At 44.2% G+C, this 22,211-nt stretch overlaps 2 protein-coding genes across 5 annotated transcripts in view; one reads left to right on the top strand and one right to left on the bottom strand.

Annotated features, from left to right (window-relative positions):
- Positions 1-10,570, bottom strand: part of AURKA (aurora kinase A) — a 26,703-nt gene extending 16,133 nt beyond the window's left edge. For 3 of the 4 annotated variants that reach the window (XM_032604215.1, XM_032604213.1, XM_032604216.1), the window contains exons 1-5: positions 10,349-10,570; positions 6,692-6,735; positions 3,694-3,973; positions 1,609-1,663; positions 361-552 (exon numbers count right to left, since the gene is read on the bottom strand). In XM_032604215.1, coding sequence (XP_032460106.1) covers positions 361-552; positions 1,609-1,663; positions 3,694-3,973; positions 6,692-6,730 — 566 coding nt within the window. In that variant the 5' untranslated portion in view covers positions 6,731-6,735; positions 10,349-10,570. The remainder of the gene's footprint in view (positions 1-360; positions 553-1,608; positions 1,664-3,693; positions 3,974-6,691; positions 6,736-10,348) is intronic. The other variant, XM_032604214.1, reaches the window with a different exon arrangement.
- Positions 10,557-22,211, top strand: CSTF1 (cleavage stimulation factor subunit 1). The gene is made up of 6 exons (XM_032604212.1): positions 10,557-10,905; positions 13,004-13,203; positions 15,152-15,429; positions 15,594-15,791; positions 16,543-16,933; positions 19,984-22,211. Exons 2-6 carry the CDS (start codon positions 13,035-13,037, stop codon positions 20,241-20,243), a joined length of 1,296 nt encoding a protein of 431 aa, XP_032460103.1. The 5' UTR covers positions 10,557-10,905; positions 13,004-13,034; the 3' UTR covers positions 20,244-22,211.

Below are 22,211 nucleotides of genomic sequence, written 5' to 3'. Positions count from 1 at the left end.
CCGAGCACAGGCTATCTGGTCTTTTGTTTTTTTTTTTTTTTTTTTTTAATTCACTGAAAGCAAAAAGAAAAAGATCCACTGGCCAAAGTCAACCTGGAGGCTGCCAGTTTGCACCTGAACTCAAAGGTATCATTCCCTTTAATTATCCACCAAAACAAAACAAAACAAGAACACCTCCAGTAAATTACTCCATCAACAAAACAAACCTTCTAGCAATGTTTCAGGACCACGGCACTTAAGTCTAGTGAATTTGGTCACTCCGCAGTACTACGGAGCCAGCCTTCTACAGAGAAGTCTACAATCATTTAACTCTTAAAGTTCTGTATGCCACTCTTCCTGGACATCAATCTGAAAACTTACCTAAGGTGGGACTGTATTTCTACTTCCCTCCTCAGCTGATGCTCAACTCCTGCTTTCTCCAACTGAGCTTTAAATAATACCTTAAGAGCCAGGATAAACTTGCTTTGTTTTTCTCTCGCCAAATAAACATTACCAAACTTTCCTTTACCCAGCGGGCGACCAATTTCAAAATCTTCCAAAGCCCACTGCCTTCTAGGAAAGAATTGAACATTTTAAAATGTGAAGAAAACACATCTTTTCTAACAATGTATATTAGTGAGTAGTAGACATCCTATAAACTTTATATTCAAAGTTGTATTGAGTACGTACCCTCTGCAAGAACCAAACCAATAACCACAATTAATGAGTCACCACAGACGTTAAGCCCCCCATGCCCCCACCCGCCATCAGCTGAGTGACTCTGTGACAAGGAACAACCTGGCCTGTTAGAGCTGAAGCACTCGCTGGGAAGGGCCCCAAGGCAGTACTATGGTCTGGAGCACAGACCTGTTAACAACAACACTTAGGACCGTAAGGAGGATGAGATGAGTAACTGGAGAGGGAAAATGCTGCAAAACCACCTGTGAGCCTCTTTCAAACCAAGCACAGCCTCCACCACTCTGGTTAAGCGAGTGGGATGGAGCCCGCAGGGCAGTGGGGTGAGAACCATTGGATGTAGATTCTCAGAAAGCCTCCGGCAGGTGCTAGAGCAAAAAAGGCTGTGGATCCATTCCTGGCTCCTATCACATTCTAGAATCTAGACAGTTCAGAGACTGAGAGCAGGGGAAAATACAGCCAAACTTTATTATGAGGAACAAGTATAATAATTCTGTCAATACTTTCAAAATACCCAGACAGTCATGTATTAGTCCATAGCTCTGCAATAGGACCACATTTTGTTGTTGTTTTCTTTAACTTCCACCTCTTTACTAGAATAGAAAAAAGTATAGAAGCATAGATAAACCATATGTAGTAGTTACTTCTGAAGGTAGAGAGGAACTTTTGCTTCACACATTTCTGTAGCAGATTCATACAAGTCATTTCTAAATTTGGAAAGCAATAAGAAAAACGAGGCCCTAATAAACATCCATCATTAAAATTCCTTCTCCCTTTCTTTAAAGATTGGAAATTTGAAACTTCTATATTTTCTAAGTGAAAATACAGTATAAAGACCTATTTTAAAAGTGTTCCCATAACTAAATTTGCTATTAAATGGTGTATTCTAGTAGAATGATGGCACAGAACTCTGTAAACAAGATAAAACTTTACCTTTTTGATTCTTCATTTTTCTGTTTTGATGCTGCTTCCTTTTCAGGATTATTTCCTAGATAGAGTAAGTTAAAAACCTGTTTTTAGAATAACTATACAGAATAAGTTAGAAATCTTTGATTAGAGATGAATCAAAGAATAGCCACCAAAATATTAGTGTATGTCCAGAATGATAGATCTGAACTATTTCTAGTTTTATTTATTTATTTTTTTTTTAAGAAAAAAGGGACTTCCCTGGTGGTCCAGTGGTAAAGAATTCGCCTTACAATGCAGGGGTTGCAAGTTCTATCCCTGGTTGGGGAACTAAGATCCCACCTGCCGAGGGGCGACTAAGCCCATGTGCCACAACTACTGAGCTCACACTCCTCAACTACAGAGCCCATGCGACCTGGAGCCCGTTCACCACTACTAGAGAAGAGAAAACCAGCGTGCTGCAACAAAAAGATCCCGCATGCCTCAACGAAGATCCCACATGCCGAAACTAAGACCCAATGCAGCCAAAATAAATAAATAATAAATAAAATATTTTTTAAAAAGACTACTTACTACACTGTAACCTCACTCCTGCTGTTTGAAGTCTTTATAGAACTTCGAGAGTAAAGACAAGCAGATACATATAGCTAGGCCCTTAGATAATCTCCTTGAAGCCTCAGTTTCTTTTCTTTTCTTTTTTTTTTTTTTTTGGCGGTACGCAGGCCTCTCACTGTTGTGGCCTCTCCCATTGCGAAGCACAGGCTCCGGACGCACAGGCTCAGCGGCCATGGCTCACGGGCCCAGCCACTCCGCGGCACGCGGGATCTTCCCAGACCAGGGCACAAACCCGTGTCCCCTGCATCGGCAGGCGGACTCTCAACCACTGTGCCACCAGGGAAGCCCCCTGAAGCCTCAGTTTCTAAATGAAGAGCTTCTAAAGCAGAATTACCAATCTTCCCATCCATTACAAGCTCCCACCTCATCACCTTTTCCCCAGGAGGTGGGCCAGCCAGCTGTCCATTTGCTACAGACAACATGCAACAAAACATAAGCCAACCACCACCCTCCTTCCACTGTCTTGGTGGCCAAGGGGAAATTACATGGGACATTTCCACTTGTCTATTTCCAGCACTTCAAACTCTTAACAGCAGCACATTTTGCTCTGGTCAGATATTTGAATTCAGGCCTCAACTGGACTCTTCCCCTCCCTGGTTCACAATCTCAGTTAAGGCCACCAGTATAACCACCATCCCCATGTCCAGTTTATTGCCCAGTTCAGTCAAGTCTGCATCCTAAGTGAGCTCTCGGATTTGTCTGCACCACTCCATCCTGGCTGTCTTCAAATAAGTTAACACTTCAAAGTCTTAGCTTCCTCCTCCACAAAATCAAGTTAAAAACCATGGCTGCCTTTGTAGAGTGGTTACGAGGACAGAATGACACAACGCGGATGAAGGAAGCCTGCTGTGTGAGCGCTCACACCTGGTAAATGCTAACTATTAGCACCGACCCTGCTCTGCCTAGGTCAGGCTGCTGCCATATCAGCCCCAAACCACAATAGCTTCCCTCCTATCTGGTACCCCTGGGTTCAGCAATGCTACTCTCCAATTCATGCCCCACATTAAGATGAGCTTTCTATAAAGGCAAGTCAGCCCGTCCTCCGCTCAAAAACCTTTCAGCAGCTTCCCAGTGCACACGGGATAAAGCCCCACTCACCGCGGCCAGCAGTGCCCACCTCGACCTGACCTGGCCCGCCTCAGTCCACCCACTCCCCACGCCGGGCACTTCCCTCCACACCCCAGAACCCTGAAGTTGTTCAGCTCCAAGAGTACCTGCTACAAGAACCCCATCCCTCCCCTCCGCCCCTACTATGCAATCAAAGAACACAGCACTGGTGCTGTGTCCTCCCTGGCTGCCAACTCTTCCTTGAGGATGGGAGTCCAGCCTGGCCCACAGGAGACACAGGTACTTCACCCGGACACCAGATTCTCTCCCCATCCTCAGTAGAAAATGACGTAAAAGCTAGGGTTCCAAACAATAAACACACGTCTACACACTTGCTTTTTTAGCAACTAAAAAGAACGACTCTCCAACGAGCCTCAGAGCCCTGATTACCAGGTGCTGGGAGCTGGGGATGCTCGCTCTTTTGGGTATTACTCAGCGGCCTGGAGACAGGACGAGGGGCGCTGGCTGCCTGCGTCGGCTTCTGCTTCAGGGGCTGTACAGGTTTTTGGCTGGAGACAAGCTTTTGAACTTGTGAAGGAACACGCTGCGAGGAATTTGAAGGACACAAGACCCGCTGAGCCTGGCCACTGTTCGCAGACACCGGATTCTGAGAAGGAAATTGCTGAGTCACCGGAACACGTTTTGGGCCATCACCAAGTGGAACTGTAGTCTAGATGGGGGAGGAAAAAGGAACTTTATGGTCTCCATGAACGAAAGCTGAATATCATGAGAATATTCCAAAAGTTTGTTTTCCAATATAAGAAAATGAGTGTCACTCACTGATAAGACGTTAGGGGAAAGCGATTTTAATCAGCACTTCCAGAGCATACAGTCAGTATATGGCTGCAATACCTGAATGACACCGCCTCCCCTTCCCCAACACCCACCCCTAAAAAGCACGCCCCCATAAACAAATGTTCATGAACAAACTTTCATTGAAAAAAGGAGGCATTAAACACTAAGAATTCACAATGACTTGGGAATTATTACTTAGCAAGAAGCTGCAATTTGGAAACTTTATACCAAAATCCCAATTCCAATGACATTTCTTTGACAACACCTATGTTTAGAAAAAAGACTGAAAGAAATACAACAAAATATTCAACAGTGATTTTTTAAAAATTATTATTTATTTATTTTTGGCTGTGTTGGGTCTTCATTTCTGTGCGAGGGCTTTCTCTAGTTGCGGCGAGCAGGGGCCACTCTTCATCGCGGTGAGCAGGCCTCTCTTGTTGCAGAGCACAGGCTCCAGACGCGCAGGCTCAGTAGTTGTGGCGCACGGGCCTAGTTGCCTCGCGGCATGTGGAATCTTCCCAGACCAGGGCTCGAATCCGCGTCCCCTGCATTGGCAGGTGGATTCTCAACCACTGTGCCACCAGGGGAGCCCTCAACAGTGATTATCTTTGAGTAAAGAAGTTTTGGAGAATTTCTGTACTTGCCAGATTTTCCACAAAAGCTAATTACTTTTCTTTTTTTTACAATAATGACCACAGTTTTAATAGTCCAAAAAGCTAATTACTACTGATTTAGTAGTGTTTCAATTTCCAAGTGTTCAATACTGACAAAATGCATCTGAGGCAAAAGACAAAATAAACATAGGCTCTTCAAAAAGTTACTACCAGGGCTTCCCTGGGGGCGCAGTGGTTGAGAGTCCGCCTGCTGATGCAGGGGACATGGGTTCATGCCCCGGTCCGGGAAGATCCCACATGCAGCGGAGCGGCTGGGCCCGTGAGCCATGGACGCTAAGCCTGCGTGTCCGGAGCCTGTGCTCCGCAACGGGAGAGGCCACAACAGTGAGAGGCCCACGTACCGCAAAAAAAAAAAAAAAAAAAAAAAAATTACTACCAAAATATATTATTTACATGCCTGTAAGTTGGATGTCACGAGTTTTTAAAATACTTAAATTCTAAGGCCCTGAGCTAATCAAACACAGGGCAGGGGGCACTTCCTCTAGCTTCAATGGAGGAAATTTCCTCATAAACAAGGAAACAGTGCCAGAAGAGAAGACTCAGAATCCATCACCAGCTTGCTAGTACAAGTGCTTTCCAAGAGAGGGTTTCCAACTTACAGGAAAAAGAGATTGCTTCTGAAATTAGCAGCATCCACAACACAGCAGACATTCAGGCAGCAAAAAACATTTTAAACATCAAGCAATTTTCTTTTTATGTATATTTATTTATTTATTTTTTGGCTATGTTGGGTCTTCATTGCGGCGCACAGCCTTTCTCTAGTTGCGGTGCACGGGCTTCTTATTGCGGTGGCTTCTCTTGCAGAGCACGGGCTCTAGAGCACAGGCTCAGTAGTTGTGGCGCACGGGCTCAGTTGCTCTGCGGCATGCGGGATCTTCCCGGACCAGGGCTTGAACCCGTGTCCCCTGCATTGTCAGGCGGATTCTTAACCACTGTGCCACCAGGGAAGTCCCTAGAGCAATTTTTTTAAATGATTTTTATCATCAGAGTTGAGAATCAAATACAGTGAACCAATTTAGCCTTTTTCTGGTTGGTCATTTTTACACTTTCAGCCAGTAAAAAAGGCTAAGTATCCATTTTTCAAAGATGAAGACTTCTAAAAACAAACCCCTCCCCTCAAAAAAAAAAAAAAAGCAGTATTTATATTCTTCTAATTTCCTAGAAGGAAAAAAACCCAGGGATTACTTATATTAAAAGGATCTTTCTGTGAGAGACCCATTCACCTAACTGCTCCACAAATATTCATCAAATGCTAAGTAAGGGCCAGGGGGTCTCTCCTCCTGGATTCCAATCTACCCCAAGCTGAACTGAGCACCCCTCCTAGGAATTACTCAGGTTATATATATATATAGTATGGTACTGGCTCACACACCTACCCAGAAGGGCTCTAAGTTCTTTAAAGTCAAAGACCACATGCTTTTCACCGTTGTGATCCCTGCACCCGACACAGAACCTGGCTGCAATGCCCAGGAAATGCCCACTGAACTGCTGCTCGACATTCCTCTAAAGCGTGAGCAGAACCAACTACGGCAAAGAAATTAATTTCTGGAAAGCAAGGAAGTACAGGCAAGTGTTAAGCGCCTACTACGTACATCACTATCCTGCATGCAATGGAGCAATACAGATACTTAAACAGCTAACTGTAAGACAAAGCAGAGGAAATAAAAGTTACGGTGAAAGAAGCAACGAAGTGTTATTGAATGCGTAGAAAAATGACTAATTCCCACCCAGGAACATGGTAGAGGGATCTAAAGTTACAACCCAATGTAAAGGTAAAAAGAATTCTAGATTTTAAACCCAATCTCAAACAACTATACCCCAATAAAAAATAATAATAATATAAATAAATAATAAAATAAAACCCAATCTCCCTTTGGGTTTTATAAATGTGACTTGAGATTAAAGATTATTCGATTTACCTTAGGCCCCGAGATGCTGTTTTCTTTACATTTGTCCATGATGCCTGAAAAGAAAAAAGAGCCACCTTTAATTTGTAAAAATCCACCTGCTTCCAAGTGTTATGCTGGATGAGGGTTATAAATTCTGATGAAAAAGCCTCAACGTCACACAGAATTTTACATGTTTTGTCATCCAAATGAGGCTGATAAGGGAGCAGTGTTTTCTCGCCTGATACCACGTGCAGGCATGGGGCCTTCCCCCCACCTCACAAACTGCAGCCCGCCCCTCCCCCATACTCAGACTTCACTCCTGAACCGCCCTGTCCTGCCCCATCATCTCTCTAACGGACCACTTCCATCACTGTACAAGCCAGCTTCCACACCTGCTGCCTTCAGAATAAAAAAGGTCCTCTTTACCCCAAAACTGACTCAAGCTATGACCACATCTCTGGCCTCCCCTTTCAACAGCAAAGCTCTGCAAGTCTCTACCACTTCCCTCACGCAGCCACAAGCTCCCTCCCACAGGGCTTTTATCCCCACCGCCAGCCCAGCTCCAGACTGACCCCTGCTGTTGCTAAACCGAAAGGTCAATTCTCGGCCTTCCTCTAACGTGCATTCCCTGCATTCCAGGGGATCCTGCACTTTTTCCACTCCTTTCTTCGCTTAGCTCGCAGATCTGTCTTCACCTTACTCCTGTCCCATCGCAACAGCCTTTGCTGATCAGCCTCACGCGTACCACCAATCTCAGTGTCTGGGGTGACTCTGGAATGGACTCTGCAGGTCTCCATCTACACCTGCCTACGGCCCCAGGACTCTGAACATCTTTAGCAAGAGAACTCGAATTTGCATCTCCTGCCCTCCCCTCTCCTGCGACTGCCAGGCTCTCTAACAACCTGCTCAGGATCCCCCAGGAAGGTCTGCCAGGCATCTCAACCCAACACACCAAATGAAACCTCCTCTCCGGCACACTTCTTTTCCCCTTTGCCATGGGGGTTGCCCAGAAACACTTCTTTCCCAACTACACTCACTCCTTCGGTGAGCTCATCCCGTCTCCTGGCTTTCAGTACCACCCACAGGCTGAGGATCCCCAAATTTCCATCGGAACTCTGACCACCTGGTAATCTGAGAGCATCTCAATGTTAAACTGTCCCCAACTGAAGTCCTGCTCCCTTCCCCACCCCCATCTCTGGCAACCCGCTCTCTCGGACGGCGGACTGGGCTGCCACCATCTCAGTAGACGGCAAATCCATCCTGCCAGTTGCTCAAGTCTAAAGTCTTAGCACAATCTTTTACACGGTTCTCCCTCAAACCCCTTATCTGATCCATCAGCATATCTTACAGGCTCTATCTTCAAAATCACTGCTCACAGCCGTTACTACTCCCACCTCATCAAACCACAATTTTCTCTCCCCACAATTATTTGCAAAAGGCTCCCCAATGGTCACTCTGCTTCCACCCTTCTCCCATTAAGTCCATTTTCAACACTGTGCCCAGTGATCCCATTAACAAGTCAGATATATGGTCCGTGGTTCATAGGCCCCTCATGGTTCCTCAACTCAAATTCAAAATCTTACTTGCACATATAGGCCTATAAAGTTTCACAGAATTGGATCTTGACCACCTCTGTGACCAGACCTCCTCTTCACTATTGCACACCAGCCATTCAGGGCTCCTCCCTTTCCCTGGCAGACAAGTCCCCTGCCACAGGGCCTTTGCACTTCCTGTTCCCTCTACCTATGAGGCTCCTCCCTAAAAGAGAAGTGTGGCTGTTCCTTCATTTCATTCATGCTGAGATGCCCCTTTCAGATCATCTCTCTTTTACTTAACACCTTACATAACATTATTTGTACTTGTTTACCTTCTGAGTCCCCAGACTCAAGATACCCAGCTATCTGCTCAGTATCTCTAAAGAAAGTAAGCTCCACAGGAGGAAGAGCTTAGTCCCATTTTGTTCACTGTTACCTCCCCAGAACATGCCTGGCACACAGTATGTACGCTCATCTTTTGGGACTGAATCAATCCATTAACAAAGCAGATCAGTAATAAAAAATAGTTTCTAACACTTAGGAAGTGTTAGAATCACTTCCTGTGAGTCAGGCACAACAACCTATCGAGTAAGTAGAACATAAACTCCAAGAAAGCAGAAACCTTTCTCTATTTCTCTTACTCAGATGCTCCTTATACTCTAGAATCCAATCAGAAAGCACTCTTCAGCCCCACGCTTTCACATCCACTTTATAAGTAATCAAATAACTCCACCTCGAAGACGGGACCAGGCTAAAGAGCCTGGAGTCCTTATATCAAACAGCAATTTAGACATAATAGACAAAAAAGAAAAGGAAATACATTCTCCTTGAATTTCACACACGCTCTGATGCTTTCTTCACTCTCCCTAACAGTTACAAGCAGCAGACGCATGAGAGCACACAGACCAATGAACACTGATTGAACCGTCTTCAACAGAAGCTACAGACATTCACTCCAACGTAATGCACTTTCCTTCTCAGGAAGAACAATAACAGAATGGAACATGATTCTGATCCAGAAATTCTGGAGAAAGCCGCAAGAAGACTGCTTCTCAGGCGATTCTGGCCTGCAGCCGAGTTCAGGAGTCACATGTCCAGACGACCCGCACAAGATCCCTGCAGTTCAAACCAGAGATCCTACTAAACAGCAAAACAGATTTAATAGCACTGTGGGTTGAGACTTTTCCTTCCTTCGTTAAACCTGCAAATGTCTGCACAGATGCAAGAGAGTGGAGAGGAAATGAGTATGTTGCTGACAAGCATTTAATTCAAAGAACTAGGAAGGTTAAGGATGAGAAGGAAACAGTGAAAGTCAAGGGTGATAGCTACACCTACATCAGGAGGACATTTGCTAGAAATGGAGACTTTCAGGCCCAACCCCAGACCTAACAACTAAATCCTGCATTTCAAAGACACCCCCAGATGACCAGTATGTGGCTGGGCTAGACCACTAGTTCTCAACGAAACATCAGAATCACCTGCAGAGCTTGATAAAAATACAGACACCTGAGTCCTACACGCAAGCGCTTCCGATCCCTTAGGTGGGTTCACATTTTTAACAAGGACGCTCAAGTAATCCCGATAAGGGTAGTCCAAGGTCTACGGTTTGAGAAGTACTGGCCCAGGAAGACCTCTTTGAGGAAGTTATTTATTCACCCACTCATCCGTCCCGCCCGGACAAGGGCCTTTTCCGGCTAGTCTACCCAAAGTAGCCCCCGGTTCCTTGCGCCCTTCCCTAGTGGAAGTTATCTTGCTACTTCATCGTCTGTCTCCCCACCCCCCAGAACGTAAACTCCAAGACAGCAAAAACCTTCTGTACCTCCTTACCCAGGCTCTCACTGAACACGAGAATCCCATCAGAAAGCACCCCCCAGAGCCCCCCCACCACGCCACACAACCCAACGCACTCCAGGTGTTTAATAAACACCAGGCGGCATGTTACAGGGCGTCTGGGGACCCAGGAGCTGATGGGAGGGCGCTGGAAAAGCACGGGGGGACGCAGGGAAGAACTGGGGGACCAAGGGAGCCTTTCTCGCCCCGACCCTTCCCTCGCCGGCCCAGCGGCCCCAAAGTCCTCTTCCCTCCCACCCACCCCCAAAGGCCACCCAGGGTCCTCCCGCCCGCCTCACAGAGATGCCCCAGGTCTACGTACCTACAGCCTCCCACCTCCGACCCGAAGGCTCCGAGTCCTCCCAAGAGCTCGGCCGTTAGGAGTCAAAGTCTTCATTTTAAATAGGAGTTAAACCCTCGAACCCGAAAGTTGATTGGTCGGGGCTAGAGAGGCGCTGCATTTTCATTGGTTCAAAACCAACTCGACGGCTTGAGTCACGGCCCGGCGGAGACGGCGCGCAGGCGCACTTGCTTCGCAAGGCCCCGGAAGTGAAGGAGGCAAAGGCCCGCCACATCTGCGGCCGTTCTAGCGCCCGCGGTGCTCTCCGGGTCTGACATTTGTCCGTGAGGCAGCAGTCCCTTGGCGTCAGGGTTACCGCGCCGGAGATAAAGTCGGAGGAGGTCAACGAATCTCTAGAACGCGCCTGTAAGATGGCGAGAAGGGCTGGAGCTAGTGGGGTCAATCGATAGCGCAGCGTTCGGCGCGATGCCCTTTGTGCGTGCGCAGTGAAGGTGCGCCCGGAGCGATCGATTGAGCAGGATTCGAGTCTCCATTTTTCTAGGAGAGAGCGCGGGAGACCGAGAGAGCAGGACGATCCGGTATGGGGGAGTCCGGGGTGCGTGGAATGGCGGGTGCGGTCGGCTAGCGCCTTTGGGGCACCACAGGAAAGACGCGGGCGAGGCGGGAAGAGTCAATAATGAGCGGGGTGGCATGCGCCCTGAGTTGCCAGGCTGCGCCCGCACTGTCTCTCCTCTCCCTCAAAGGCCTCTCTTTCACCCTCCATTCTTCGCTAGCCTCTAGCTCGGGGTCATAGCGGAGCGTACGGTGAGGGGGCGTTTGTGTTCTCTCCCTGGTCTTCCTTCCAACTACGGGTACAACCAGTCCTGGACTGGTTACTTCCTGTCTTCGGGCCGCAAACCCTTCACCTGCAAATTGGGGGCGGTAATCAGGCGCTTTCTAGCCCAGCGAACGGACGTTCTATGGGAGTTGAGAAGCAGGGCTCGTCCTCTCTTTTCCTATTTTAATCTCTTGGTAGCCCTATGATGCGCCTGGCACGAGTGAAGGATGGAATAGTGGTTAAGCTCTGGGCTCTGGGGTGGGTAATCCTGGTGGCCACTTTAACCTTGGACGAGTTACGCAGCCACGTTTTACTTGCAGTATTTCCTAACATCTTTGAGCCGGTTTCATCATCTCTGTTGTGTCCTAATGTTGTCTACACAAGCATGGCTTTATATATATTTGCCTAATACCCATCAGTAGAGCACAGTAAGAGCTCAGGCTCTGGGTTAGGATCCAGGCTCCGCCATTTACAGACTGTTGGATCCTGGGTGAGTTAACCTTCCTGTGCCTTCGGTTGCCCACCTCTAAAATGGGATAAGCTGAAGATTGAATGAGGTAATGCATATTAGCTGCTTACACCATGTGTGTTATATGTGAATGTCTAATGAATTTTAGCTAGTTTATCATTAAGTTTTTAAGGAGCAGTACACGCAGCAATTAGAACACCACCATCTCTGAGTCAAACGCCTGCGTTCTAATGCTGGTTCCTCCAGGCACTAATTCTGAGACCTTTGGGCAAGTTATTTCCCCTCCTCACCCGTAAACAAGATTACTGGACCCTCCTTTATAGGATGTTGTTGAGGATTGAGATGAAACATGGTAAACACATTGGCTATTCTTATCAGTAGCCTCAGTAATTCTCCAGAGGGTCTTGGGTAGTTAAAAACACTGTTCCCGCCCCTTTCCTACAGCACCTCCCACTTTCAGAATCACCCCTGTGAAGTGGTGTTAACTGCCCACTCCCCGCCCTTCTTTCTTATATTCTTCTCTCAATCCTGTGCTCTGCCTTCCAATTTTCTTCTGTGCCACAGCTACCTGTCTGCCTGTGACTTTTATTCCTTATCGCTGTTCCCCAGCTCCTGCAGCTTTCCGATACCTGTACAGATCTACACATGTACAGACATTGATTTTTATAATCAGATTATCTAATGTCAACCAATTGGAGTTCTTATTTTTGCATAAACTGGAAACCATCTGTAATTTTCTCTTTTGCTTTCTGAGACTGAGAACTTGTAAATCAAAGTGCACAGTCCTTCCAATTTTTCCATTTTTTATAGTTATTTTGGCCATATCCTATTTGCCAATATTTTATTCAGCAATGCTTTCCAAAGTATTCTGTAATTAAATTATGTAATGTAACAAGCTCGGTTGCCTTGAAACATGTTTTAAGAATGACCATAACTGACATTAGTAAACATAACAGCTTAGCTGGTGGAAACAGTAGTGTCTAGACGTCCAACAGTAGCAGCTGTTGTACCTATTGCAAACATTAGCCGAGGTTTCATTAACAGAAGAAGTGGAAGATCTGGGATAGCAGTAAAGAGTAAAAATTGCAGGTGGGTATTTAGCAGAGAAAAAATGTTCATGAAGAGAGTTCTACTGTAAATATTGGCTAACGTGATTTGAACCATTTCTGTGTGCTGCTGTGCTCAGTGCTCTACATGTATCATCTTGTTTAGCCTTCACTGACTTATTTAACAGCTGAGGACCCTGATCTCAGAGAAACATAGTTGCTGACCAAAGATAATGCTGATAGAGCTGGGATTTAAGCCCTGGAAAGGCTGACCAGGTTCCTGTGTTGCTTCTGTGGTTTGCTAGTGCCTCTGCCCTCATCATCACCTGTTTTCTCTCTTGCAGCTGGCGGGGAATTACCTTCCTCTCCTCCAAGATGTACAGAACCAAAGTGGGCTTGAAGGATCGCCAGCAGCTCTACAAGCTGATCATTAGCCAGCTGCTCTATGATGGCTACATCAGCATTGCTAATGGCCTCATCAATGAAATCAAGCCTCAGTCTGTGTGTGCGCCCTCCGAGCAGCTCCTGCACCTCATCAAACTAGGTGACTTGTGAATGCACATTCAGTGAGCCCCAAACATTTCAGATGTTTGTCAAGATTGCTACCCTTTAGTTTTAGTGCCTAGTATGTGTCGAGCACAGTGCTGGATAATGAAGGAGAAAGCAAAGTCCAGATTGTGAAGGTTTTGAGCAGGTTCTGGCCTCAGGGTCTTTATGTGAATTATCTGGAGCTTTCTGCCACTGTATTATTGACTTCAAGTCTCAGCTCAGATGTCGTCTCAGAGTCCTCCTCATTTCTTCTAAAATAACCCGAACATCTTCCCCGTACCTCCGCAAGTGCTCTAAAACAACAATCCATTTCCTTCGAAACAGAATCACTGTCTGAAATTTTCTGTATTGTTTGAGTTTCCCATACAATCCATACCACCTGCCAGAAGACTGTGAGTTGTTTTGGTTTGGGTTTTATTTTTTTGGCTGCGTCAGGTCTTAGTTGTGGCACGCAGACTCTTTTTTGTGATGTGCAGGCTTCTCTCTAGTTGTGGCATGCGGGTTTTCTCTCTCTAGTTGTGGCGTGAGGGCTCTGTAGTTTGCAGCACGTGGGCTGTCTCTTTGCGGCTTATGAGCTCAGTAGTTCTGGTGCCCGGGCTTAGTTGCCCCGCGGCATGTGGGATCTTAGTTCTCCAACCAGGGATAGAACCCTCATCCCCAGCATTGGAAGGCGGATTCTTTATGACTGGACCCCTGGGGAAGTCCCAGACTGCAAGTTTAATAAAGATATTGAACCTTGTCTTGTTCAACAGTGTGTCCAGGTGCTTGCCTGTGTCATAGAAAGCACTCAGTAAAATACAGAATTGCCAAACATATTTATACTCTTTGACTTGACAGTGTAAACTGTTCGAACTGGCCTGAGGAAATAAAATGAATTCCACTGAAATGCCCAACAATATGGAATTGGTTATACATGTTCTCATATTCATAAAGTTGGATCCAACAACATGATGTGGGTGAACATTTATTACGCTGGCCAGGTGTTTATTCCATATGAGTAAATGACCGAGTATGTCACACCACGTTACATATTGTGATTTTATTTGTGTTTTAAGAAATGAAACAACTGTGTGCGTGGAGAGAGGTCCAGAAGAATTCATACCACCATGTTAACAGTAATTATCTCTGGTGATATAATACAAGGTTATGTTTGTTTTTTGTTTATCTGCATTTCTGATTTTCCCTATACTAATAAAAATTGTTTATATGATATGTCAAGTTATATTTCAATTTAAAATGGATTTTCTGGGCTTCCCTGGTGGCGCAGTGGTTGCGAGTCCGCCTGCCGATGCAGGGGACACGGGTTCGTGCCCCGGTCCGGGAGGATCCCACATGCCACGGAGCGGCTGGGCCCGTGAGCCGTGGCCGCTGAGCCTGTGCGTCCGGAGCCTGTGCTCCGCAACGGAAGAGACCACAACAGTGGGAGGCCTGCGTACCGCAAAAACAAAAACCAAAACAAAAAAAAAAATGGATTTTCTTGTTAAACTTCAGTTTGTTTAAACCTCAACATTCTTTCAAAGATGTTTTACTAATGTTATTACTAACAATATATCTGACTTAATGAGCTTCAGTGCTGCTACTAATAGATCTCAACACTAAAAATATTAAAATTCGAAATCGGGAAAAATGAACAATTTAACTACAGAACTGCTGTTTTCAGTTTCTGTAGTTGTGGTTAAAGTAGAAACTTTTGGAGGCAAGTATCTGGGGAGGTGACTTTACCTGTTGGAACCTAACCTGCCACAACGCCTATTGCCTTACAGCGTTGTCACTGTTTGTGCACCCAGGTCACAATACATAACTTTGTACAGTATTAAGTACCATGCAGCTCCAAGAAAGAGTAAGTTGACATCAGCAAACACCTTTTCCAGTTTGGATCCAGAACTTTGTCCTGTCTTTTTAAAATAACGTTTTTTCATGCCCTTAATTTTTATTCCTTTCAGGAATGGAAAACGATGATACTGCAGTTCAGTATGCAATTGGTCGGTCAGATACAGTTGCGCCTGGCACAGGAATTGACCTGGAGTTTGATGCAGATGTCCAGACTATGTCCCCAGAGGCTTCAGAGTATGAAACATGCTATGTCACATCCCATAAAGGACCATGTCGTGTAGCTACCTATAGTAGAGATGGGCAGTTAATAGCTACTGGATCTGCTGACGCTTCCATAAAAATACTTGACACAGAAAGAATGTTGGCCAAAAGTGCCATGCCAATAGAGGTAAAAATCCTGGTAACATACTTACCATTTGCCTTTTGTTGTTCATTCTTGGGAGAATGAGAGCACAGTTTAAACCAGTTTTAACTTAGCATAGCTGTAGAATGTATACTTTGAGCCAGACAGATTTTACACTTCAAGATTCTCTTCTCTTCTTGCTGGCCTAGGTCATGATGAATGAGACTGCACAGCAGAACATGGAAAACCACCCAGTGATTCGAACTCTTTACGACCACGTGGATGAAGTCACGTGTCTCGCTTTCCACCCAACAGAACAGATCCTTGCCTCTGGTTCAAGGGACTATACTCTTAAATTATTTGATTATTCCAAACCATCTGCAAAAAGAGCCTTCAAATACATTCAGGTTAGGAATGTTTGGAAAGGAGCTGTATGCATTTTTTTCCCTAAATACAATGAGCTGTTGTGTGGCTCTTCTCTTTTTAAAAGTAGTCTCAGTGGTCATCCTGTAAATAGGATGGCAGCAAGGACGCAGCGCCCACTGCAAATGGCACGGCTCTCATGCTGTCACGTGCCCACCTCTGGACAGTGAGGATGGCTGCCGGTCACAGATACAGTTCAGAATGCACATCACATTTTAAAGGTTGCAGATTCCTGTTTAAAGACAAAACACAACGAACTTCTCTAACTTAGGGGAATTAAAAAATTATTCAGTTGAAATTCTCAGGTGTTTTCTGGAAAAGCGACATTTGGTGCTCTGTTTTGAATATGCGGTTCAGAAATGCTAATGTTTTAGTAGTGGCTTCCACTTCAATATTTGGAGCCCTGGGACAAATTAAAGAAACTATTCTTATAGTTTATTTTTATTCATTAATCGTATGTGAATGTGTCATAGATTGATAGTATTCCCTTCTGAATTCACCCATTGTTTATGTGCAAATGATGAAGCTCACCTGTGATCTTCGGAATACTCTCACCAGTAGATAGTTTCGGAAATCTTTGTTCAGATGGTCCTTTTGTGTATTCCAGAAAGTTCTTTGTTCTTCTCTTACCTGTGTAATATCTAGTCACTGTTTTATGGATTCTTTGCATCAGCCAAATATTTTCCCTATTTCCTGTGGGTTTAATTGTTCACCACTTGGTCTCTTTCCCAACAGGAGGCTGAAATGTTACGCTCCATCTCTTTTCATCCTTCTGGAGACTTTATACTTGTTGGAACTCAGCATCCTACTCTTCGGCTTTACGATATCAACACATTTCAGTGCTTTGTCTCTTGCAATCCTCAAGATCAACACACTGATGCCATATGTTCCGTTAATTACAATCCTAGTGCCAATATGTATGTGACTGGCAGCAAGGACGGCTGCATCAAATTGTGGGATGGTGTTTCAAATCGATGCATCACCACTTTTGAGAAAGCACACGACGGTGCTGAAGTTTGTTCTGCCATTTTTTCCAAAAATTCAAAATACATTCTGTCAAGTGGAAAAGACTCTGTAGCTAAACTTTGGGAAATATCAACAGGACGAACCCTGGTGAGATACACAGGTATGTGAGAAGTTGATATTATTTCACATTTCTGAGGCATTTTAGTTTCCAGAACTCTCTTTTAGATCCTCGAACTAGATCCACACAATAAATCTATGTGGATCAAACAAGAGGCAGAGCTGGAAATAGAACCACAGTTTCTTTGCCCTTCTCAAATGTTAACAGCTAAAATTAGATCTGATTCCATGCAAGTACCACTTGAGAATTAGGCGGTCTGTTTGTAGACCCATGGCCTGCCCACTTCCCACAAAAACATGAAAGCAGTCCAGAGAAGAGACTCAGTAAGTGAGAGGAAAGATCTTGGCTCATGCCTGAGAGAGGAGAAGGAGCCCCCAAAAGAGACCCCAAGTGTTCCGAACCTAGATATAAAGCGGGCCCTTCAGACAGAAACACAAAATTGTTAGTCTGATTGTCTAATTTATGTTGGTCTCTAATTGTAACAGTTGTGCCTGTGAGCTCTTTTTATGAGATCTGTTTAAATTTATCCTATCACTAGTAGTCAGTGTTTGTCTAATTATTTGATAGTAAGTATTAAAATATTGTGTTTCATTTTTCTGTTCCTTGTAGCAGCAAAGGCTGTTTGGTAGAAAACTTCGGCTAGTTTCCTCTGTTGTGAGATGTTTGTGTCATACACTGAAATTGCCATGACCACAACTTTAAAACTCAAAAGAAAACAACACTGTTGTAAGGGACAGGTGGGATGTTAATAAGTGAAGAAAATTGAAGAGTTGGTGACATCTGAACCACTAGGGTGCAGCATAACCTACCGTAGATTTATCTCATTGTAACCAGAGTTTGCTTCCTGCCATCTCTCTGGCTTCTGGTGTAGATGGTATAGCTAGCAAGTCTTGGGAAGAGTCATTTTTGTTTTACGAATGTTTGGGATGTTTTATGGTTATATGTGGCTGATTGGTTTGTTTTTCTGGAGAATTGGGATTTCATTTTAAAATGAGATTATAATGAATTTATACGCAAATTCCCTCTTTTTCTAATTCACAGTTTAAGACCCCTTCATGTCAGTACTTTTGGATCTGCTTTTCCAGTTTTAATCTTTAGTTAGAATTCAGAGGGCTCTTGAAATAATGAAGGAAAAGGAAAAACTATCAAGTAAACATTAGAAATTTTGTTGTTAAAAGTTAATTTAGGGCTTCCCTGGTGGCGCAGTGGTTGAGAATCCACCTGCCGATGCAGGGGACACAGGTTCGTGCCCCGGCCCGGGAAGATCCCACATGCCGCAGAGCGGCTGGGCCCGTGAGCCATAGCCGCTGAGCCTGCGCGTCCAGAGCCTGTGCTCCGCAACGGGAGAGGCCACAACAGTGAGAGGCCCGCGTACCGCAAAAAAAAAGTTAATTTAAAACACTATAAACAAAATTAAATGCTAGCTAGGGAAAAAAAATATAGCATAGGTAATAAACATAGGTCATACGCTGCTCAGTAAACCCAAGAAAAGATGGCCAACTTCACTATAAACCTAAGAAATGAATATGGAAGTATCTTCTTGCTCATCAGATTTCAGGAATTTAAAAGATTGGTATTATATAGTATTGATTATATAGTATTGATCAACGTTTCAGGAAATCACATATTGTTAGGAGTATGATTGGTAAAATACTTCTGAAGGGCAGCTTGGTGTCATATTATCAAAATTATAAATATATATATTTTTGACTTGCTATATCCACTGTTAGAAATTTTAACCTAAAAAGATTCTTGGGAGGCATGCACGTGCACACATAAAAAGGTATTCATCCCAGCATTATCTGGAGTAGTGGAAAGTTAGATAGAATATAAATGTCCAGAAGAAGCATTGAGTAAATTGTTACATAGCCTTTCACGGCATGCAGCCTTTAAAAATAAATACTCATAGTAATGTTTGTTGAACACTTATACTGCAAAGCTGAATGGGCATTACACCTCATTTTAATCCCTGCAACATCTTGTGGGCAGGTGCTGTAATTATCCCTGCAGAGCAGAGGAGACAGTTAAGGCCCAGGGATGTTATTTGTTCAAAGTCACATCGCTAATAAGTACTGAGTCCAGATGCAGCACAAAAGTGTGTATTTTTATCCGTTAAGCTATATTCCCTCTTTGTAGGTCTCCACCACAAACTGTTGCATAAAAACTGTATGCCGTATGCCCTGACTTATGTAAATTACAGATGAGTATACAACGCACATAGATATTTGGAAAAGATATTCATCAAAATGTTGACTGTGTAAAATTATCAGGCAGGGGGCTTCCCTGGTGGCGCAGTGGTTGGGAGTCCGCCTGCCGATGCAGGGGACGCGGGTTCGTGTCCCCGTCCGGGGGGATCCCGCATGCCGCGGAGCGGCTGGGCCCGTGGGCCGTGGCCGCTGGGCCTGCGCGTCCGGAGCCTGTGCTCCGCGACGGGAGAGGCCACGGCAGTGAGAGGCCCGCGTACCGCAAAAAAAAAAAAAAAAAAAAAAAAAAATTATCAGGCAGATTTTTTTAATAGTTCATATAATACTTGAAACATAAAATATGCTTTTTTTAATTCATGGTGAAAAACAAAAAGCATAGAGTTTCCTCTTGGAGAGTGGCGTTCATCCATCCCAGTGATTCTAGTCCTAGGAATTTAGTCCTAAAGAAATAACGTGTTCTATACAAAGAATGTTTGTCACAATATTACAGTTGGATACAAACTAACTGCCTAGCAGGAAAAGAATCATTACCTAATGGTGCTTCCAAACAATGCGATACTTTGCAGCCAGTAAAAACACAACGTATCCAACATGAAGTTAGATAATGTGGCACCATTTTTGTATTTTTTTAAGGTGTTTTTATGCCTAAAAATCCATCAGAACGTTAATAGAGTCGCATTAGGTAGTGGACCCAAAGGTGATTTTCTTTTTCATACATTTTTTAGAGTTACCAAAATTGCACAATAAACGTGTATTACTTCAACAATTGTAAAATGCAGTTTTTACGTCAACAGAGCTAATGACAAAAGTAGAACAGTCTGGGCTCTAAGATATGAACTGGAAAGCTAGCCCTGGTGCCCAGGCCTTAATCTCTCGGTCTCTGCGCAGGTGCTGGCTTGAGCGGACGGCAGGTGCACCGGACGCAGGCCGTTTTCAACCACACGGAGGACTACGTGCTGCTGCCTGACGAGAGGACCATCAGCCTCTGCTGCTGGGACTCGAGGACGGCCGAGCGCCGGAACCTGCTCTCGCTGGGCCACAACAACATCGTGCGCTGTATCGTGCACTCGCCCACCAACCCCGGCTTCATGACCTGCAGCGACGACTTCAGGGCGCGCTTTTGGTACCGGAGGTCAACCACGGACTAGAGCCGCCGGCGTTAAATAGGGTTCTTTCCTCGAGGACTCTGCCCCTCCTTCCCCTTGTGTCCCGCCATCAGCTTCAGTAGTAAGTCATTGTACCATCTTTGGCAGTTGTGCTGCCACCTCTGCGTCCTTCTGGGATTTGTATGAAAGAATCTTTTTTTACCTTGATGGAGAATCATGGTGGAGAATGTTGGAAACACAGATCTGTGCGGTTGTTCTGCAGTCACTGATTATTACAGTGTGATTTTCATCAGTTTGTAAATACAGGACTTGCTATTTCCCTTGATCATTTGAAGAAGGATGGAGTGTTCAAGTGCTTTCTAGATCCCAAGTGGATCTGTCGTGAGGAACGTTCATTTGGATATTTTGTCAGCTCTCGTGCCTGTTTTACATCCCCTTTGTACCTTTCCTTTCAGAATACATTTTGGCAAATACGGGGGCATATGGCTCTGAGAATCAAGAGTTTTATGCCACGTTAAAACCATTTTAGAACATCGATGGTATCAATTCTATCCTAAAGTGACATCACTCTGATAATAAAGTTCAGATCTGCGATTACTGTTAACACATTTTTCACTGCAGTGAAACTAATGGCCAGCTTTTCCTGAAGATTTATAGGAGGTCTGTCTCCCATCACACGCCCCACATTATCCTTTCACAGCCTAGAATGCTTGTCTTCAGTAAATGTGTTTCTGATGAGATTATTACCATTTGATAGGAAACATTGAAAATACATCCAGTGTAATCAAAACTAGGTGAGCCCGCTGTCGCTCTCAGGTGTTGCTCATCTTCAGGAATGATTACTATCAATTGACTTTGTTCTTATGTAATTTTAAATCTTACTTTTCAGTTCCCTTCAGCATGAGCTGTAACTACTCATCGTGGATAGACCCAGCAGCTGCATTCTCAGAAGATTTTTTGCAATTAATGAACTAATACAGGTTTTCTGGTTCTTGAAACCTTTTAGGCAGTGACAGTGGTTCTCTGGATTCAACTCTAGCTAGGTCAGAGAGCCCTGAGCTCCCCTAACAGAGAGAAACTTTGGTTTATCATTATCTCCCAATACAAATACCTCATGGTCTGGGTAGGAGTACCTAGAAATACAGTCTGGGATCATTTGATAAAGATATTAAATATGTTAAAGTAATTGTTTTATGTTACAGGGATTTTATAGTGTTCTGAAGTTTATTGTATAAAAATTCAGCTTTAGACATCATCCTTAAGAAGGATCATTTTAACTCTTTGGTCTATAAAACCATTTTCAGCATTCTTAACATGGTAAGTCACAGGTTTTAGTTAAGATTTCCAAAGAGCTATATTTTTTGGTCCGTAGTGAGTTTAAATTTATTTTGTGTTCTCATTCTGCGGTATTTGAGCTGGGCCATCTGTGGGTGCTTTTCTTGTACGACCAAAAGAAACCTATTGGATAGAAACAAGGATAACCAGTTCTACCCCAAAATTACCAACCAAAACTACCCACGTTTTCCATCTTTCAGCCTATGAAACTGTAAAGCAGAGGTTCAACTTTTCTGCTTATTCTCTCTGGCACATGCACTGGGATGACCACACTGTACTCCTGATACAAGTTTCATTGGACCTTTTTAACTTTTCATGAATTTAAATGATACTGCCTACTTTTTCCAGCTTTTGGAATAGTCTCAGCAATAGATCTGTAGTTTCAGGACTTCTGTTTACAAGATCAAGATGCTTTTGTGTGTTTCCAAAATAGATTACTTTTTAAATTTTTTTTCTTTTAAAAATCACATTAATGTTTGAAACTGGTGTAAATGCCAGGTATATTACATGGACTTGGTTTCATCACATCATTAATTGTACCACTTAATTTTACCACATAACACCCTGGCATTCAGATGGTGAGTGATATGCAGTTAAGAGCTTATAACTTCTATGTTATTTTTTAAAGACATCTGATTTCTAAAATAAACTTTTTGTATATAATGATAATTTAAA

Source organism: Phocoena sinus, chromosome 15, assembly GCF_008692025.1.
Source record: "Phocoena sinus isolate mPhoSin1 chromosome 15, mPhoSin1.pri, whole genome shotgun sequence".
In the NCBI taxonomy this organism is placed as follows: domain Eukaryota; kingdom Metazoa; phylum Chordata; class Mammalia; order Artiodactyla; family Phocoenidae; genus Phocoena; species Phocoena sinus.
The sequence above is the reverse complement of the archived record's forward strand: the minus strand, read 5'-3'. Positions and strand labels throughout refer to the sequence as shown.